The sequence below is a fragment of the Scyliorhinus canicula genome, chromosome 12 (genome assembly GCF_902713615.1).
Source record: "Scyliorhinus canicula chromosome 12, sScyCan1.1, whole genome shotgun sequence".
Classification (NCBI taxonomy): Eukaryota; Metazoa; Chordata; class Chondrichthyes; order Carcharhiniformes; family Scyliorhinidae; genus Scyliorhinus; species Scyliorhinus canicula.
In genome coordinates, this window is record NC_052157.1 from 113,327,949 (window position 1) to 113,343,021 (window position 15,073).

The 15,073-nt window shown below is 53.8% G+C and overlaps 1 protein-coding gene across 5 annotated transcripts in view; it reads right to left on the reverse strand.

The window, feature by feature from the left end:
* pom121 (POM121 transmembrane nucleoporin) overlaps window positions 1-15,073 on the reverse strand; it is a 98,568-nt gene that overhangs the window by 35,952 nt on the left and 47,543 nt on the right. For all 5 annotated transcript variants that reach the window (XM_038813797.1, XM_038813799.1, XM_038813798.1 and 2 more), the window contains 2 exons: window positions 13,877-14,001; window positions 10,335-10,437 (listed from right to left, as the gene is read on the reverse strand). In XM_038813797.1, the coding sequence (XP_038669725.1) occupies window positions 10,335-10,437; window positions 13,877-14,001 (228 nt within the window). The remainder of the gene's footprint in view (window positions 1-10,334; window positions 10,438-13,876; window positions 14,002-15,073) is intronic.

Below are 15,073 nucleotides of genomic sequence, written 5' to 3' on the forward strand. Positions count from 1 at the left end.
CCCTGTTGGTCCGGACCTTTAACGAGGCAAGGGAGGGGGGGGCTTTGCCGCCAACTATGTCACGGGCGCTGATTTCCTTGATCCTTAAGCGGGACAAGGACCCTCTGCAGTGTGGGTCATATAGGCCGATCTCGCTGCTAAATGTAGACGCCAAGCTGCTGGCAAAGATCTTAGCCACAAGAATAGAGGGCTGTGTGCCGGGGGTCATTCACGAGGACCAGACGGGGTTTGTAAAGGAAAGGCAGCTGAATACCAACATACGAAGGCTCCTCAACGTCATTATGTGGCCGGCTGTGGAAGGGGAGGCGGAGATAGTGGTGGCATTAGATGCGGAGAAGGCCTTTGATAGGGTTGAGTGGGGTATCTGTGGGAGGTGTTGGAAAGGTTTGGGTTTAGGGAGGGGTTTGTCCGTTGGGTGAGGTTGCTTTATGAGGCCCCGATGGCGAGTGTAGCCACGAATAGGAGGAGGTCGGAGTACTTTCGGCTGTTACGGGGGACGAGACAGGGGTGTCCCCTGTCCCCCTTGCTCTTTGCATTGGCAATTGAGCCCCTGGCCATGGTGTTGAGGGAGTCAGGGAACTGGAGGGGCCTGGTGTGGGGTGGGGAGGAGCATCGAGTGTCGCTTTATGCGGACGACCTGTTGCTGTATGTGGTTGACCCGCTGGGGGGGATGCCGGAGGTGATGTGGATTCTCAGCGAATTTGTGGGCTTCTCTGGGTATAAGCTCAACCTGGGCAAGAGCGAGTTGTTCGTGGTGCACCCGGGGGATCAGGAGGAGGGGATTGGTAGGCTCCCACTGAAGCAGGCAGGGAGGAGCTTCAGGTACCTAGGAGTCCAGGTGGCTGGGAGCTGGGGAGCCCTGCACAAGCTCAACCTCACAAGGTTGGTGGAGCAGATGGAGGAGTTCAAAAGGTGGGATATGTTACCGCTGTACTGGCAGGGCAGGTGCAGTCCGTCAAGATGACGGTGCTCCCGAGGTTTTTGTTCCTGTTCCAGTGCCTTCCAATCTTTATCCCGAAGGCCTTTTTTAGGAGAGGTAACAGGAGTATTGACTTCCGGTGGCGGCAAAGCGGAGCTAAGCCGCACGTTCGGCAGCTCCCGCTATCGTAGGACTTTTGGCCTCTTTTAAGGGCCCCAAACGGCGCTGGTTCAACGATTTCCGGTGTGCGAAGGTGTCTGGAGTAATATCCCCCGGGATTTATGGTGCGGACACGGAGTGGGGCGAGGAAACAAACGGCGGCAGCTCCCCTGGAAAAGCAGGGAAAGGTGTGCAAAATGGCGGCCGGTGGAGCCCCCGAGGAGTGGAGGCAGTGGGCGCAGGAGCAGCAGGCAGCCCTTCTGTGCTACTTTATGGAGCTGAAAGTGGAGTTGCTGGACTCTTTGAAAGTTACTACAAGTAAGCTGCTGGAGACCCAGACAACCCAGGGTGCAGAGATCGGTGAGTTGCAGCAGCAGGCCTCTGAGCGTGAGGATGAGGTCTCGGCCCTCATGGGGAAGGTGGACATGCATGAGGCGCTCCACAAAAAGTGGCAAGATCGTTTTGAGGAGATGGAGTTTCAGTCGAGGAGGAAGAACTTGCAGATCCTGGGCCTCGCGGAGGGGCTGGAGGGGTCGGACCTGCCGGCTTATGTGGCCGTGATGCTGAACTCGCTGGTGGGGGCAGGATCTTTCCATCTGCCCCTGCAGCTGGAGGGGGCCCACAGAGTACTGGCCAGGAGGCCTAAGGCGAATGAGCCCCAGCGGGCGGTGCTCTGCGGTTCCATCAGTTCAGTGACCGGGAGTGTGTGCTGCGATGGGCCAAGAAGGCGAGGAGCAGCAAGTGGGAGAATTTGGTCGTGCGCATCTACCAGGACTGGAGTGCGGAGGTGGCAAAGCGGAGGGCCGGGTTCAACCGGACTAAGGCGGTGCTCCACAGCAGGCAGGTGAAATTCGGCATGCTGCCGCCTGCGCGCTTGTGGGTCACCTACAAGGACCGGCATCACTATTTTGAGCCCCCGGAGGAGGCATGGGCCTTTGTGCAGGCTGAAAAGTTGGACTCGAACTAGGGATTTGGGACTGTGGGGTTTTTTTTGTATCACTGTTTATGCTGTTGCTGGCTATTCTGGGGTTTTTTTCTGCTTTCGGATGGTGTTGGTTATGGTTTTGTGTTTTAAGAGGGGTGTTGGGGTTGTTTTTTTTGTACGGGGTTGGTGGATGGGTTGGGACTGCTATTTGGGAGCTGCGTTGGGGGGGTGGGGTGGGGCAGTGTGAAAGCGCGGGCTTTCCTCTGGTTTCCCGCGCCGCGGGACGAGAGGGGTGGAGCAGGAGGCAAGGGCCGTGGATATCAGTTCCGGTTTCCCACGCTGGTGCGGTGCCAAGGAGCTGCTGCAGGGTGGGGGTGACCCCATATCTGGAGAGGTCGGAGTTAGGGCGGGAGCTGCTGGGGTCAGCAGGCTCACGGGAGTACTATGGAGGGAGTGTCGCGGCTAGGAGGGGCCCTAGCCGGGGGGGGGGGGGGGGGGGGGGGGGGGGGGGGGGGGGGAGGAGGAGAGAAGAAGAAGATACCAGGTTGCTGCTGGAATGGCCAGGGAGGAGCTGGTGCGGGTCGGAGTGAGGTGAGGTTCGATCGCCATGGGAAACGGGCCGAGTGATGGGTGCAGGCCAGGGGCGAGCAGTCGATGGGCTATGGCTAGTCGGCGGGGCGGGGTGATCCGGCTGATCACGTGGAACGTGAGGGGGTTGAATGGGCCGGTTAAGCGGGCCTGGGTGTTTTCGCATCTGAAGGGGCTGAAGGTGGGCATGGCCATGCTTCAGGAGACTCACCTGAAGGTGGCGGACCAGGACCATCTGAGGAAGGGGTGGGTGGGGCAAGTTTTCCATTCAGGGCTCGACGCGAAGAACCGGTGAGTGGCAATCCTGGTGGGGAAGAGGGTGGCGTTTGAGGCGTCCGAGGTGGTGGCTGATAGTGGCGGCAGATATGTGATGGTGAGCGGTAAGCTGCAGGGGGAGAGGGTGGTGTTGGTAAATGTATATGCCCCAAATTGGGATGATGCTGGTTTCATGAGGCGTATGTTGGGCACCAGATGGGAGGGGTGGATCCCTGGAGGTTTGGGAGGCCGAGGGCTCGGGAGTACTCTTTTTTTCTCCCACGGGCACAGGGTTTATTCCCGTATTGATTTTTTTGTCCTCAGTAGGGGACTGGCCCCGAGGGTGGAGGATGCCGAATATTCGGCTATAGCGATTTCAGACCATGCTCCGCATTGGGTGGATCTGGAGATGGGGGAGGTGTGGGACCAGCGCCCGCTTTGGCGTTTGGACGTGGGGTTGTTGACTGATGAGGTGTGTAGGAGGGTCCGGGGATGTATTGAGAGGTACCTCGAGGCCAATGATACTGGGGAGGTCCGGGTGGGGATGGTGTGGGAGGCTCTGAAGGCAGTGATTAGGGGGGAGCTGATTTCCATCCGAGCCCATAGGGAGAGGGGGGAGAGGAGGGAGAGTGAGAGACTGGTGGGGGAGCTGCTGAGTGTAGATAGGAGGTATGCTGAGGCCCCGGAGGAGGGATTGTTGGGGGAGCGGCGAAGCCTCCAGGCTAAGTTTGATTTACTGACCACCAGAAAGGCGGAGACACAGTGGAGGAAGGCGCAGGGAGCGGTCTATGAATATGGGGAGAAGGCGAGCAGGATGCTGGCGCATCAGCTCCGCAAGCAGGACGCGGCTAGGGAGATTGGTGGAGTGAAGGATAGGGGTGGGAATGTGGTGCGGAAGGGGGTAGAGGTTAATGGGGTCTTCAGGGACTTCTACAGGGAACTGTACCGGTCGGAGCCGCCGGTGATGGGGGGGGGAATGGAGAGCTTTTTGAACAGGCTGCGATTTCCAAGGGTGCAGGAGGAGCAGGTGGCAGGACTGGGGGCACCGATCGAGTTGGAGGAGCTGGTTAGAGGGATTGGCCACATGCAGTCGGGGAAGGCGCCGGGACTGGATGGGTCCCCGGTTGAATTTTATAAAAAATATGCGGACCTGTTGGGCCCCGTTGATTCGGACCTTTAACGAGGCATGGGAGGGGGTAGTTTTGCCCCCGACGATGTCACGGGCGCTGATTTCCCTGATCCTGAAGCAAGATAAGGACCCCCTGCAGTGTGGATCATATAGGCCAATTTCACTGTTGAACGTGGACGCCAAGTTGCTGGCAAAGATCTTGCCACTAGAGTAGAGGACTGTGTGCCGGGAGTGATACATGAAGATCAGACGGGATTTGTGAAGGGGAGGCAGCTGAACACTAACGTGCGAAGGCTGCTAAATGTGATAATGATGTCGGCGGCAGAAGGAGAGGCGGAGATTGTGGTGGCATTAGATGCGGAGAAGGCCTTTGATAGGGTTGAGTGGGGGTACTTGTGGGAGGTGTTAGAGGGGTTCAGGTTTGGGGAGGGGTTTATTAAATGGGTGAGGCCCCGATGGCGAGTGTAGCGACAAATGGGAGGAGGTCCGAGTACTTCAGGCTCTACCGTGGGACGAGGCAGGGGTGCGCCCCCTGTCCCCCTTGCTTTTTGCGTTGGCAATTGAGCCTCTGACCATGGCGCTAAGGGAGTCGGGGAGGTGGAGGGGTCTGGTGCGGGGTGGGGAGGAGCACCAAGTGTCACTTTATGCAGATGACTTGTTGCTGTATGTAGCAGACCCAGTGGGGGGAATGCCAGAGGTGATGGAGATTCTTGCTGAGTTTGGGAGTTTCTCGGGCTACAAGTTGAACCTGGGCAAGAGCGAGCCGTTTGTTGTACACCCAGGTGATCAGGAGGAGGGAATTGGTAGGCTCCCGCTAAAAAGGGCAGTGAGGAGTTTTAGGTACCTGGGGGTTCAGGTGGCTAGGAGTTGGGGGACTTTGCATAAGCTTAATTTTACTAGGTTGGTGGAGCAGATGGAGGAGAAGTTCAAAAGGTGGGACATGCTGCCGCTGTCGATGGCGGGTAGAGTACAGTCCGTTAAAATGACGGTGCTCCCGAGGTTTTTGTTTTTGTTCCAGTGCCTCCCCATCCTTATTCCGAGGGCCTTTTTTAGGAGGGTGAACAGCAGCATCATGGGATTTGTTTGGGCGCATGGGACTCCGAGGGTGAAGAGGGTCTTTTTGGAGAGGGGCAGGGATGGAGGGGGACTGGCGCTGCCCAACCTCTCTGGGTACTATTGGGCGGCTAATGTCTCGATGGTATGCAAGTGGGTAATGGATGGGGAGGGGGCAGCATGGAAACGGATGGCGATGGCGTCCTGCGGAGGCACGAGTCTGAAGGCACTGGTAACGGCGCCATTGCCGCTCCCTCCAACGAGGTACACCACGGGCCCGGTGGTGGCGGCTACCCTCAAGATTTGGGGGCAGTGGAGGCGACACAGGGGGGAAGTGGGGGGGCTCGGTGGAGGCCCCACTGCGGGGGAACCACCGGTTTGTCCCAGGGAACATTGATGGCGGGTTCCTGGGGTGGCACAGGGCGGGCATAAGGAAGTTGGGAGACCTGTTCATTGACGGGAGGTTTGCGAGCTTGGGTGAGCTGGAGGAGAAGTTTGAGCTCCCCCCCCCCGGGGAATATGTTCAGGTACCTTCAGGTCAAGGCGTTTGCTAGGCGGCAAGTGGAGCGGTTCCCTTTGTTGCCCCCGCGGGGGGTAAGGGATATGGAGCTTTCGGGGGTGTGGGTCGGAGATGGGAAGGTGTCTGACATCTACCAGGTGATGCAGGAGGTGGAGAAGGCGTCGGCAGAGGAGCTGAAGGCTAAGTGGGAAGTGGAACTGGGAGAGCAGATTGAGGAGGGGACATGGGCGAACGCCCTGGAGAGGGTGAACTCCTCCTCTTCATGTGCGAGGCTTAGCCTCATCCAGTTCAAGGTACTGCACAGGGCTCATATGTCCGGGACGAGGATGAGCAGGTTTTTTGGGGGTGAGGACAGGTGCATTAGGTGTTCGGGGAGCCCAGCAAACCATGCCCATATGTTTTGGGCATGCCCGGCACTGGGGGAATTCTGGCAGGGGGTGGTGAGGACAGTGTCGAGGGTGGTAGGGTGCAGGGTCAAGCCAGGCTGGGGACTCGCGATATTTGGGGTTGGGGTGGAGCCGGGAGTGCAGGAGGCAAAAGAGGCCGGTGTTTTGGCCTTTGCGTCCCTAGTAGCCCAGCGGAGGATCTTGTTGTAATGGAAAGATGGGAGACCCCCAAGCGTGGAGACCTGGATCAATGACAGGGGCGGGATTCATTAAGCTGGAGAAGGTCAAATTCGCCCTGAGGGGGTCGGTACAAGGGTTCTTTAGGCGGTGGCAGCCTTTCCTCGACTTTCTGGCTCAACGATAGGGAACTAGGTCAGCAGCAGCGTCAAACCGGGGGGGGGGGGGGTTCAGCGGGGTATTGTTTATGTTAATTTAATTTATTTTAAATGTATTTTATTGTTCATCGGGTTTGGGGGGGGGGGGGTGGGGGGGCTCGTTATATGCGTTGTTACGGATCCAGGGGTGTTTATTATTGTTACAGTAGTCCCCCGTTATACCGCGCTCCGCAATACCGCGGTTCGCGATATACCGCGGGGGGGCTGATGGACCCCAACTGTCAGTTGTGTCAATTTCAGCGGCCGGCTCACTTTGATCCGGAGAGGGAAGCTGCTCTCACTGAAACAATCAGCCGGCCGCTAAAATTGACACTGCCCGCTGCTCTCTCCCTCCAATCCAACTTTTAAGTTTTAATGTTTCTGATTGGAGGGAGAGAGCAGCCGGCAGTGTCAATTTCAGCGGCCAGCTGATTGTTTCAGTGAGAGAGCAGCTTCCCTCTCTGGATCAAAGTGAGCCGTCCGCTGAAATTGACACTGCCCGCTGCGCTCTCCCTCCAATCGGAAACATTAAAACTTAAAAGTTGGATTGGAGGGAGAGAGCAGCCGGCAGTGTCAATTTCAGCGGCCGGCTCACTTTGATCCAGAGAGGGAAGCTGCTCTCACTGAAACAATCAGCTGGCCGCTGAAATTGACACTGCCGAGGGGGGGGCGGGTGTTGGGGAGGGGAGAAGAGGGGGGGCGGGTGTTTTGGGGGGGGGGGGGAGAAGAGGGGGGGGAGAAGGGGGGGGGAGAAGAGGGGGGGGGGGAGAAGAGGGGGGGGGGGTGTTGGGGGGGAGAAGAGGGGGGAGAAGAGGGGGGGGCGGGTGTTTGGGGGGGGACAAGAGGGGGGGCGGGTGTTGGGGGGGGAGAAGAGGGGGGGCGGGTGTTGGGGGGGAGAAGAGGGGGGGCGGGTGTTGGGGGGGAGAGGAGGGGGGCGGGTGTTGGGGGGGGAGAGGAGGGGGGAGAGGAGGGGGGCGGGAGAGGAGGGGGGAGAGGAGGGGGGCGGGTGTTGGGGGGGAGAGGAGGGGGGGCAGGTGTTGGGGGGGAAGAGGAGGGGGGGCGGGTGTGGGGGGGGGAGAGGGGGGGGCGGGTGTTGGGGGGGCAAGGAGGGGGGGGCGGGTGTTGGGGGGGGGAGAGGAGGGGGGGTGGGTGTTGGGGGGGGGGAGAGGAGGGGGGGTGGGTGTTGGGGGGGGGGGGAGAGGAGGGGGGGCGGGTGTTGGGGGGGAGAGGAGGGGGGGGCGGGTGTTGAGGGGGGGAGAGGAGGGGGGGCGGGTGTTGGGGGGAGAGAGGAGGGGGGGCGGGTGTTGGGGGAGAGGAGGGGGGCGGGTGTTGGGGGGGGGAGGAGGGGGGGCGGGTGTTGGGGGACCCCCCCTGCGGGTGTGGGGGAGGCCCCCCTGCGGGTGTTGGGGGAGACCCCCCTGCGGGTGTTGGGGGAGAGAGGAGGGCCCTGCGGGTGTTGGGGGACGGGGGAGGAGAGGGGGGGAGAGAGGGGGCGAGCCGGAGGGTGTGGGGGGAGAGGGGGCGAGCTGGACGCTGTGGGGGAGAGCAGGAGAGTGTGGGGGAGAGGGGGCAAGCCGGAGGGTGTGGGGGGGCTGGAAAGAGGGGGAGAGCAGGAGGGTGTGGGGGGAGAGGGGGCTAGTTGGAGATTGTGGGGGGAGAGGGGGCTAGCCGGAGGGTGTGAGGTGGGTGGGGGGGGGGGGGGAGAGGAGGAGACAGAGCCCAGTGGGTGTTGGGGGAGAGGAGGAGACAGAGCCCAGTGGGTGTTGGGGGAGAGGGGGCGAGCCGGAGGGTGTGGGGGGGGAGAGGGGTCTAGTTGGAGGATGTGGGGGGAGAGGGGGTGAACCGGAGGGTGTGGGGGGAGAGGGGGTGAGCCGGAGGGTGTGGGGGGAGAGGGGGCGAGCCGGAGGGTGTGGGGGGAGAGGGGTCTAGTTGGAGGATGTGGGGGGAGAGGGGGCAAGCCGGAGGAAAAAAAAAGAAATTGACACTGCCGGCTGCTCTCTCCCTCCAATCAGAAACATTAAAACTTAAAAGTTGGATTGGAGGGAGAGAGCAGCGGGCAGTGTCAATTTCAGCGGCCGGCTGATTTCAGTGAGAGCAGCTTCCTTCTCCGGATCAAAGTGAGCCGGCCGCTGAAATTTTAATTGGATCCACGATGGGGGTTTTTAATTTATTTAAAAATCTATGCTAGCGCTTCCCATTGTGAGTCTACGGGGGTCTGACCTCTCCCCCCGCCCCCCGTAGACTCTCAATGGGAAGCGCTAGCATAGATTTTTAAATAAATTTAAAACCCCCATCATGGATATCCGCGGCTCGGTTACAACGCGGGTTGGGGTCTTGGACCCCAACACCCGCGTTATAAAGGGGGACTACTGTATTATTATTGTTTTGTTGTTATAATTTTTCAAAAATATCAATAAAAGTTATTTTGTTTTAAAAACAGGAGTATTACGGGATTTGTGTGGGCGCATGGGACTCAGAGGGTGAGAAGGGTGTTCTTGGAACGGGCAGGGATAGGTGGGGCTGGCGCTGCCCAACCTCTATGGGTACTATTGGGCTGCTAACACAGCGATGGTGCGGAAGTGGGTAATGGACGGGGAAGGGGCAGCATGGAAGAGGATGGAGATGGCGTCCTGTGGGGGCACGAGCCTGGAGGCGCTGGTAACGGCGCCGTTGCCGCTCCCTCTAACGAGGTATACCACGAGCTCGGTGGTGGCGGCTACCCTCAAAATTTGGGGGCAATGGAGACGGCATAGGGGAGAGGTGGGGGGGGGGGGGGGGGCTCGATGGAGGCCCCGATACGGGGGAACCATCGGTTTGTTCCAGGGAGCATTGATGGCGGATTTCTGGGCTGGCACAGGGTAGGTGTTAGGAGGTTGAGGGACCTGTTTGTGGATGGGAGGTTCGCGAGCTTGGGGGAGTTCGAGGGGAAGTTTGGGCTCCCCCCGGGGAACACGTTTAGGTACATGCAGGTTAGGGCGTTTGCCAGGAGGCAGGTGGAGGGTTCCCCTTGCTGCCCCCACGTGGGGTACGGGACAGGGTTGGAGGAGGGAAGATTTGGGTTGGAGGAGGGAGGATTTCGGACATATACCGAGTAATGCAGGAGGTAGACGAGGCCTCGGTGGAGGAGCTGAAGGGTAAATGGCAAGAGGAGCTGGGTGAGGAGATTGAGGAGGGGACGTGGGCGGATGCCCTAGAAAGGGTGAATTCCTCCTCTTCCTGTGCGAGGCTTAGCCTCATACAGTTCAAGGTGCTGCATAGGGCCCACATGACTGGGACGAGGATGAGTAGGTTCTTCCGGGGCGAAGACAGGTGTGCCAGGTGCTCGGGGAGCCCAGCGAACCACGCCCATATGGTTTGGGCGTGCCCAGCGCTGTGGGAGTTTTGGAAGGGGGTAGCAAGGACGGTGTCGAGGGTGGTGGGATCCAGGGTCAAGCCAGGCTGGGGACTCGCAATCTTTGGGGTTGCAGTGGAGCCGGGAGTGCAGGAGGCGAAAGAGGCCGGTGTCCTGGCCTTTGCGTCCCTAGTAGCCCAGCGGAGGATTCTTCTTCAGTGGAAGGATGCGAGGCCCCCAAGCGTGGAGGCCTGGATCAATGATATGGCGGGGTTTATCAAATTGGAGAAGGTGAAATTTGCCCTGAGGGGATCAGTACAGGGGTTCTTTAGGTGATGGCAGCCTTTCCTGGACTTCCTGGGGGAACGGTAGGGAAATAGGCCGGCAGCAGCAGCAACCCCGGGGGGGGGGGGGGGGGGGGGTGATTGGGATTTGGGGGGGGGGGGGGAGGAAAAGAGTGTGTACATGGGTTTGTGGGATGTGGCGGGGTGGTATCTCTTTCCTTTCTGGTGTTTGCTTTTTTTGTTTGTTTTCGATTTAGTTGCTGCTTTTGTAGGGGGGTGGAGGTTGTTCTTGGGTTTTTACGGTGGTTATTCTGTTAATATTGTTTTGTTGTTTATATTTTGTGAAAATCTTAATAAAAATTTAAAAAAAACAAAAGAGGACGACAATCTTCACCCCATATTTTTCCTTACCTTCCTTTTCCTGCAATGCTTTTTTAATTCTATCAAGACCTGCCTTCTTTTCAGACTCCACATCATCTGCTGTGATGGTGTACCCAAGCTCTAGTGGAGGATGCTGCAGGAAAGAGGCAATCAGTTAGCAGCAGTCATGTATTCATTCATTTTTGCAGCAAATTGATAGAGGTTACACTGCTGTCCCAGGGCAGACCAGAGCCCAATTTATATTAGGAAACTGGGCGATACCCCAACAATTTTTCAATTTGTTAAACTGTGAGGAAAGGATACTTCGTTCCAGGAGTGATTTCACTGACAAATGGGCGTCTTTTATATTAAAGCAAACGTTGTTACTAACACAGGATTAACCACATTAACATCAGTGACCAGCCAGGGCCTAGCGTTTAGGCATGATTAAAATTGGCCATTTTAAGTTAAAGAATTGGTCACTTTAAAACAAACCACTACAGCCTCATGGGAATTCAGGGCTGGCCAAGTTCAAATACACGAGAGGTCAGTCAGGCTGCCAAAACTTGTCCGTACCTGCCCTGTCAATCGGTCATCAAGAGATAATGAATTGGAGTAATATGCACCGGCCTATTGTTCCAAACCCAGGCTGGGCCAGACTCTCAGGAGCCTAGAGTTGCCACTGTCACCTTATTTGGCAAGGTGCACGTTCAAACATGACACGGGGAAATGGGCACCTGGGGCAGGCCCAGGTGACCTGTCAATGGGGCACCAATCGGATCTTGGGACACAAAGCCCTTTTCGAAACCCCATTGGCAAAAGGCCACAGGAAGCGGCAAAAGGACACAAAACCAGAGGAGCATAAAAACAGGCACTCCAGATCCCTCGGCAGCAAAGACTCAGTGTGGGAGGTGACCTTGACTAGATCGGAGATGGGGGGGGGGGGGGGGGGGTTGGGTGTGGTAGCACTGCAGCCTCGCGGCGCCGAGGTCCAAGGTTCGATCCCGGCTCTGGGTCACTGTCCGTGTGGAGTTTGCACATTCTCCCCGTGTCTGCGTGGGTTTCGCCCCCACAACCCAAAAGATGTGCAGGGTAGGTGGATTGAACATGCTAAATTGCCCCTTAATTGGTAAAAAATGAATTGGGAACTCTAAATTTTTTTTTTTTTTTAAAGTACAAGTAGTGATGGGAGCATACTGTTATTTTCCAGGCATCAGAGTGTCAATTCACTGTAAAATAAAAGCAAAATACTGTAGAATCTGGAGATCTGAAATAAAATAATAGGTGCTGGAAAAACTCAAAAGGTCCAGCACCATTTGTGGAGAGACAAAGAAAATTAACATTTCAATACGATTCTTTTTCGGAACGGTTAACTCTTTTGCTCACTCAGACCTGTCGCGTTCTTCCAGCACCTTTTGTTTCATCTCAATTTTGCTCAGTCGGCAGCATGATCACCCAGAGTTAGACGGTTGTGCGGGTTCAAAACCCAATCTCAAGACTAGGACAAATAATTTAGAATACTCCAGTGTAGTGCCGAGGGAGTGATACACTGTTGGAACTGCCATTTGAAGATCAAATTAAACCAAGGCATGCTCAGTCTGGTCGGCTGAAAGCATAAAAAAGCCTGCAGCACCATTCAAAAAGGAGCAGGGTGTTCTCCCAGTCAACAATTACCCGTCAAACAATGTTATTAGAAGATGATTTATTACATTTCCCATCTTTAAATCTGTTGCTACATTAGATCACATACAAGAGTCTTCGCTTATATTTAGTGCCGATATACCCATAAGATAAGAACGAGTATGCTCCGATGTGAATGCATGTTCTTATTAAATAGCTCTTACATCTTTTATAAGAGATTTAGTTGTGCCATCTACTGGCAGAAAGTCAGAACTTCAACTTTCCTGACCGATCATGACCGATGTCATCTCTCCTTCTACCGATATTCTGCTAACTTCCTCTTCCTTGGTAAACACCGATACACAAAGTATTGATGAAATATTCTTACCTTTCTCCGTGCGTCTCAGCATGATCACCCTTTCTCCTGAACAGCCTTACTTTGACTCCTATTACCCACTTACATGCTGGATGATGATTATTGGGTTCCCTTTTATGTTAACAGTCATTCTATTATTATTCCCTTTGCAAGGCTTATTTTACTCTTCACTTCCCATCTCAGCTTACTGTACTTGGCTTGAATGGCACTTGGGAATTCACCCAATTTTTTCCACCATATTTTTTATTTCCCTGATCACCCACAGATCCCTGGCTTGGGTTCACTACCTTCTGCCCTAATTGTAAGTGTACCTAGGCTTGTGAATGAAACGTATCTCCTTAAAGATCACCCATTGTTCCGTTACCTTGATTTCCCAGTCAGTCTTCGGTTCCATATCAGTGCTAAATCCCCTCTCATCTCAGAGGTTGGCTCCCTTCCAATTTACTTCAAATTGTTCCTTGTTCTTCTCCATTACTAATCAAAACCGTATGATATGGAGTATACTTTTATTGAAGGGTTTCCCCATTTGGTCAGCCTAATTTCCCAGCACCAGATCAAGCAATGCTTCCTTCCCAGTTAGACCGAGAACATGTTGGCCAATGAAGTTCTCCTGAACACATTTCAGAGATTCTTCTCTTTAACCTTTACTCTAATATTATCCCAATCGTGAAAGAGAGACATTGATGGATTAAATTAATGGACAAAATTGCAACAAATGAATTTCAACATAAGCAAATTTGAAGCCATCCACTTCAGACCTGTCAAGGGCAGAGCATGTTACTTCCGAAATGGTTGAAATCTAAAAATAGTGAAGGTCCAAAGAGCCCAGCAACATAGACCATTAAAATGTTATAACCAGATATAGAAATGGCTAAAGGAATGCTGCCGACTATATCCAGACGGCTGGAACACAAAGGGGTAATAGTTATGCTTCAGTTATACAAAGTCCTGGTTTTACAGCACCTGTAGTTTGTGAGTAGTTCTGGGGCATCATTGGAGGGTGCGCTGCATAGATTTACTAAAATGATTCCTGGACACAAGGATTAAGCAGAGAGAGATTTTGCAACCTATAGTCATATCCCCTAGAATTTAGATGGTAATGGGATGGGTTCATCTCAGTTTCACTACAAAACATTTGTTACACCATTTCCTAAATCTTCAGCAGTGCAATGGGGTCTCTTCTAAAAGTGAAGAATTAAATTTTAAACAGCACTTTCCTTGCCTGAAAGTAATGACATGCTGAGATACAGTTCCAGATGCATTGGAGATTTCACCAAAGTAGTTATTCATGTGAGTTAACACACTGAATTCCATAAACTATTCACCACAGTTCGCACCAGTCAGCCAAAATCTTGATCTCAATCAATATCCACTCATACAAACCTTCCAATAGGCGCAATAAATAAACCTTAAGAGCAGAAATGTCAATTAAACAGTTCTTAATCTAGGGGCAATGAGATCATATCATGGCAGCATGTCTCCTCTTAATATATTTTGGTTGTATAAGGTGACGGGTTATCCCTGGATTATAATCAATTTGTATTACAGCAGTGAAATAGTTTGGAAATCAATGAAGAATAAGCAGTATGATACTCACAAGAGTAAGCTGATCTCCTTTGCGTTTTGACAGGAGAGGAATCTTGCGCTTCCGTTTCCCATCAATCTCTGAGGGGCAAGAGTCCACTGTTGAGGATGACAATTTTGACAACGGAGAGACAGTTTCTAGAAACAGAAAAACAACTATATACAGCAATCACTTTTGTTTAAAAGCAAAAAAGCCTCTTCTGGAGTAGGATTGCAATGTTATAATGGCATCAAAACTGCGGCACCACAGGAAAAACTGCAATTTGTGTATTTTTAAAAATAAATTTAGAGTACCCAATTCATTTTTTCCAATTAAGGGGCAATTTAGCATGGCCAATCCACCTAGCCTGCACATCTTTGGCTTGTGGGGGCAAAACCCACGCAAACACGGGAGAATGTGCAAACTCCACATGGACAGTGACCCGGGGCAGAGATCGAACACGATCCTCGGCGTTGTGAGGCAGCAGTGCCAACCACTACCCACTTGTGCATTTTTTAGTTCTCTCATGGGACGTGGGTACTGCTGGCAATGCCAGCGTTTGTGACCCATTCCTAGTGAGTGGCTTGATGGGCCATTTCAGAGGGAAGTAAAGAGTCAACCGCATTGATATGGGTCTGGAAATCACGTAGCGGCCTGATCAGGTAAGAATGTCAGGTTTCCTTCCCTAAAGGACATTAGCGAACCAGATATATTTTTACGACAATCAATGGAAGTTTCATGGTCATAGTTACGAACTAGTTTTCAATTCTAGATTTTATTAATTGAATTTAAATTCCACCAGCTGCCAAGGTGGGATTTGAACCCGTGTCCCCAGAGAATTAGTCTGAACCTCTTAATTATGAGTCCAATGACATCATTGCCACCAACTTCCCCGACAACTCTTAATACAACTCAAATCTTCTCATGCCACCACCCATTATAAGAGGATAAATTGGGATTGGAAATGACACTTGTGGCATCACATTTTCCAGATGACACCTTATGCTCCTGCTATTTCACGCAAACCTTCTGGTGTGTATATGGAAATTTAAACACTATTGCATCCATGATTCAAAGGCTTCTATTTTCTTCCTCAAATAGTTACTGAGGCAGACAGAGCCTGAGGATAGAATCTTATGATTTTTACTTCCTTATTAGAATGTTGACTTTCTTGTTAACGCATCCTTCATGTGCATAAAATAACCTCTGCTTATTTCTACCGTTGTGATT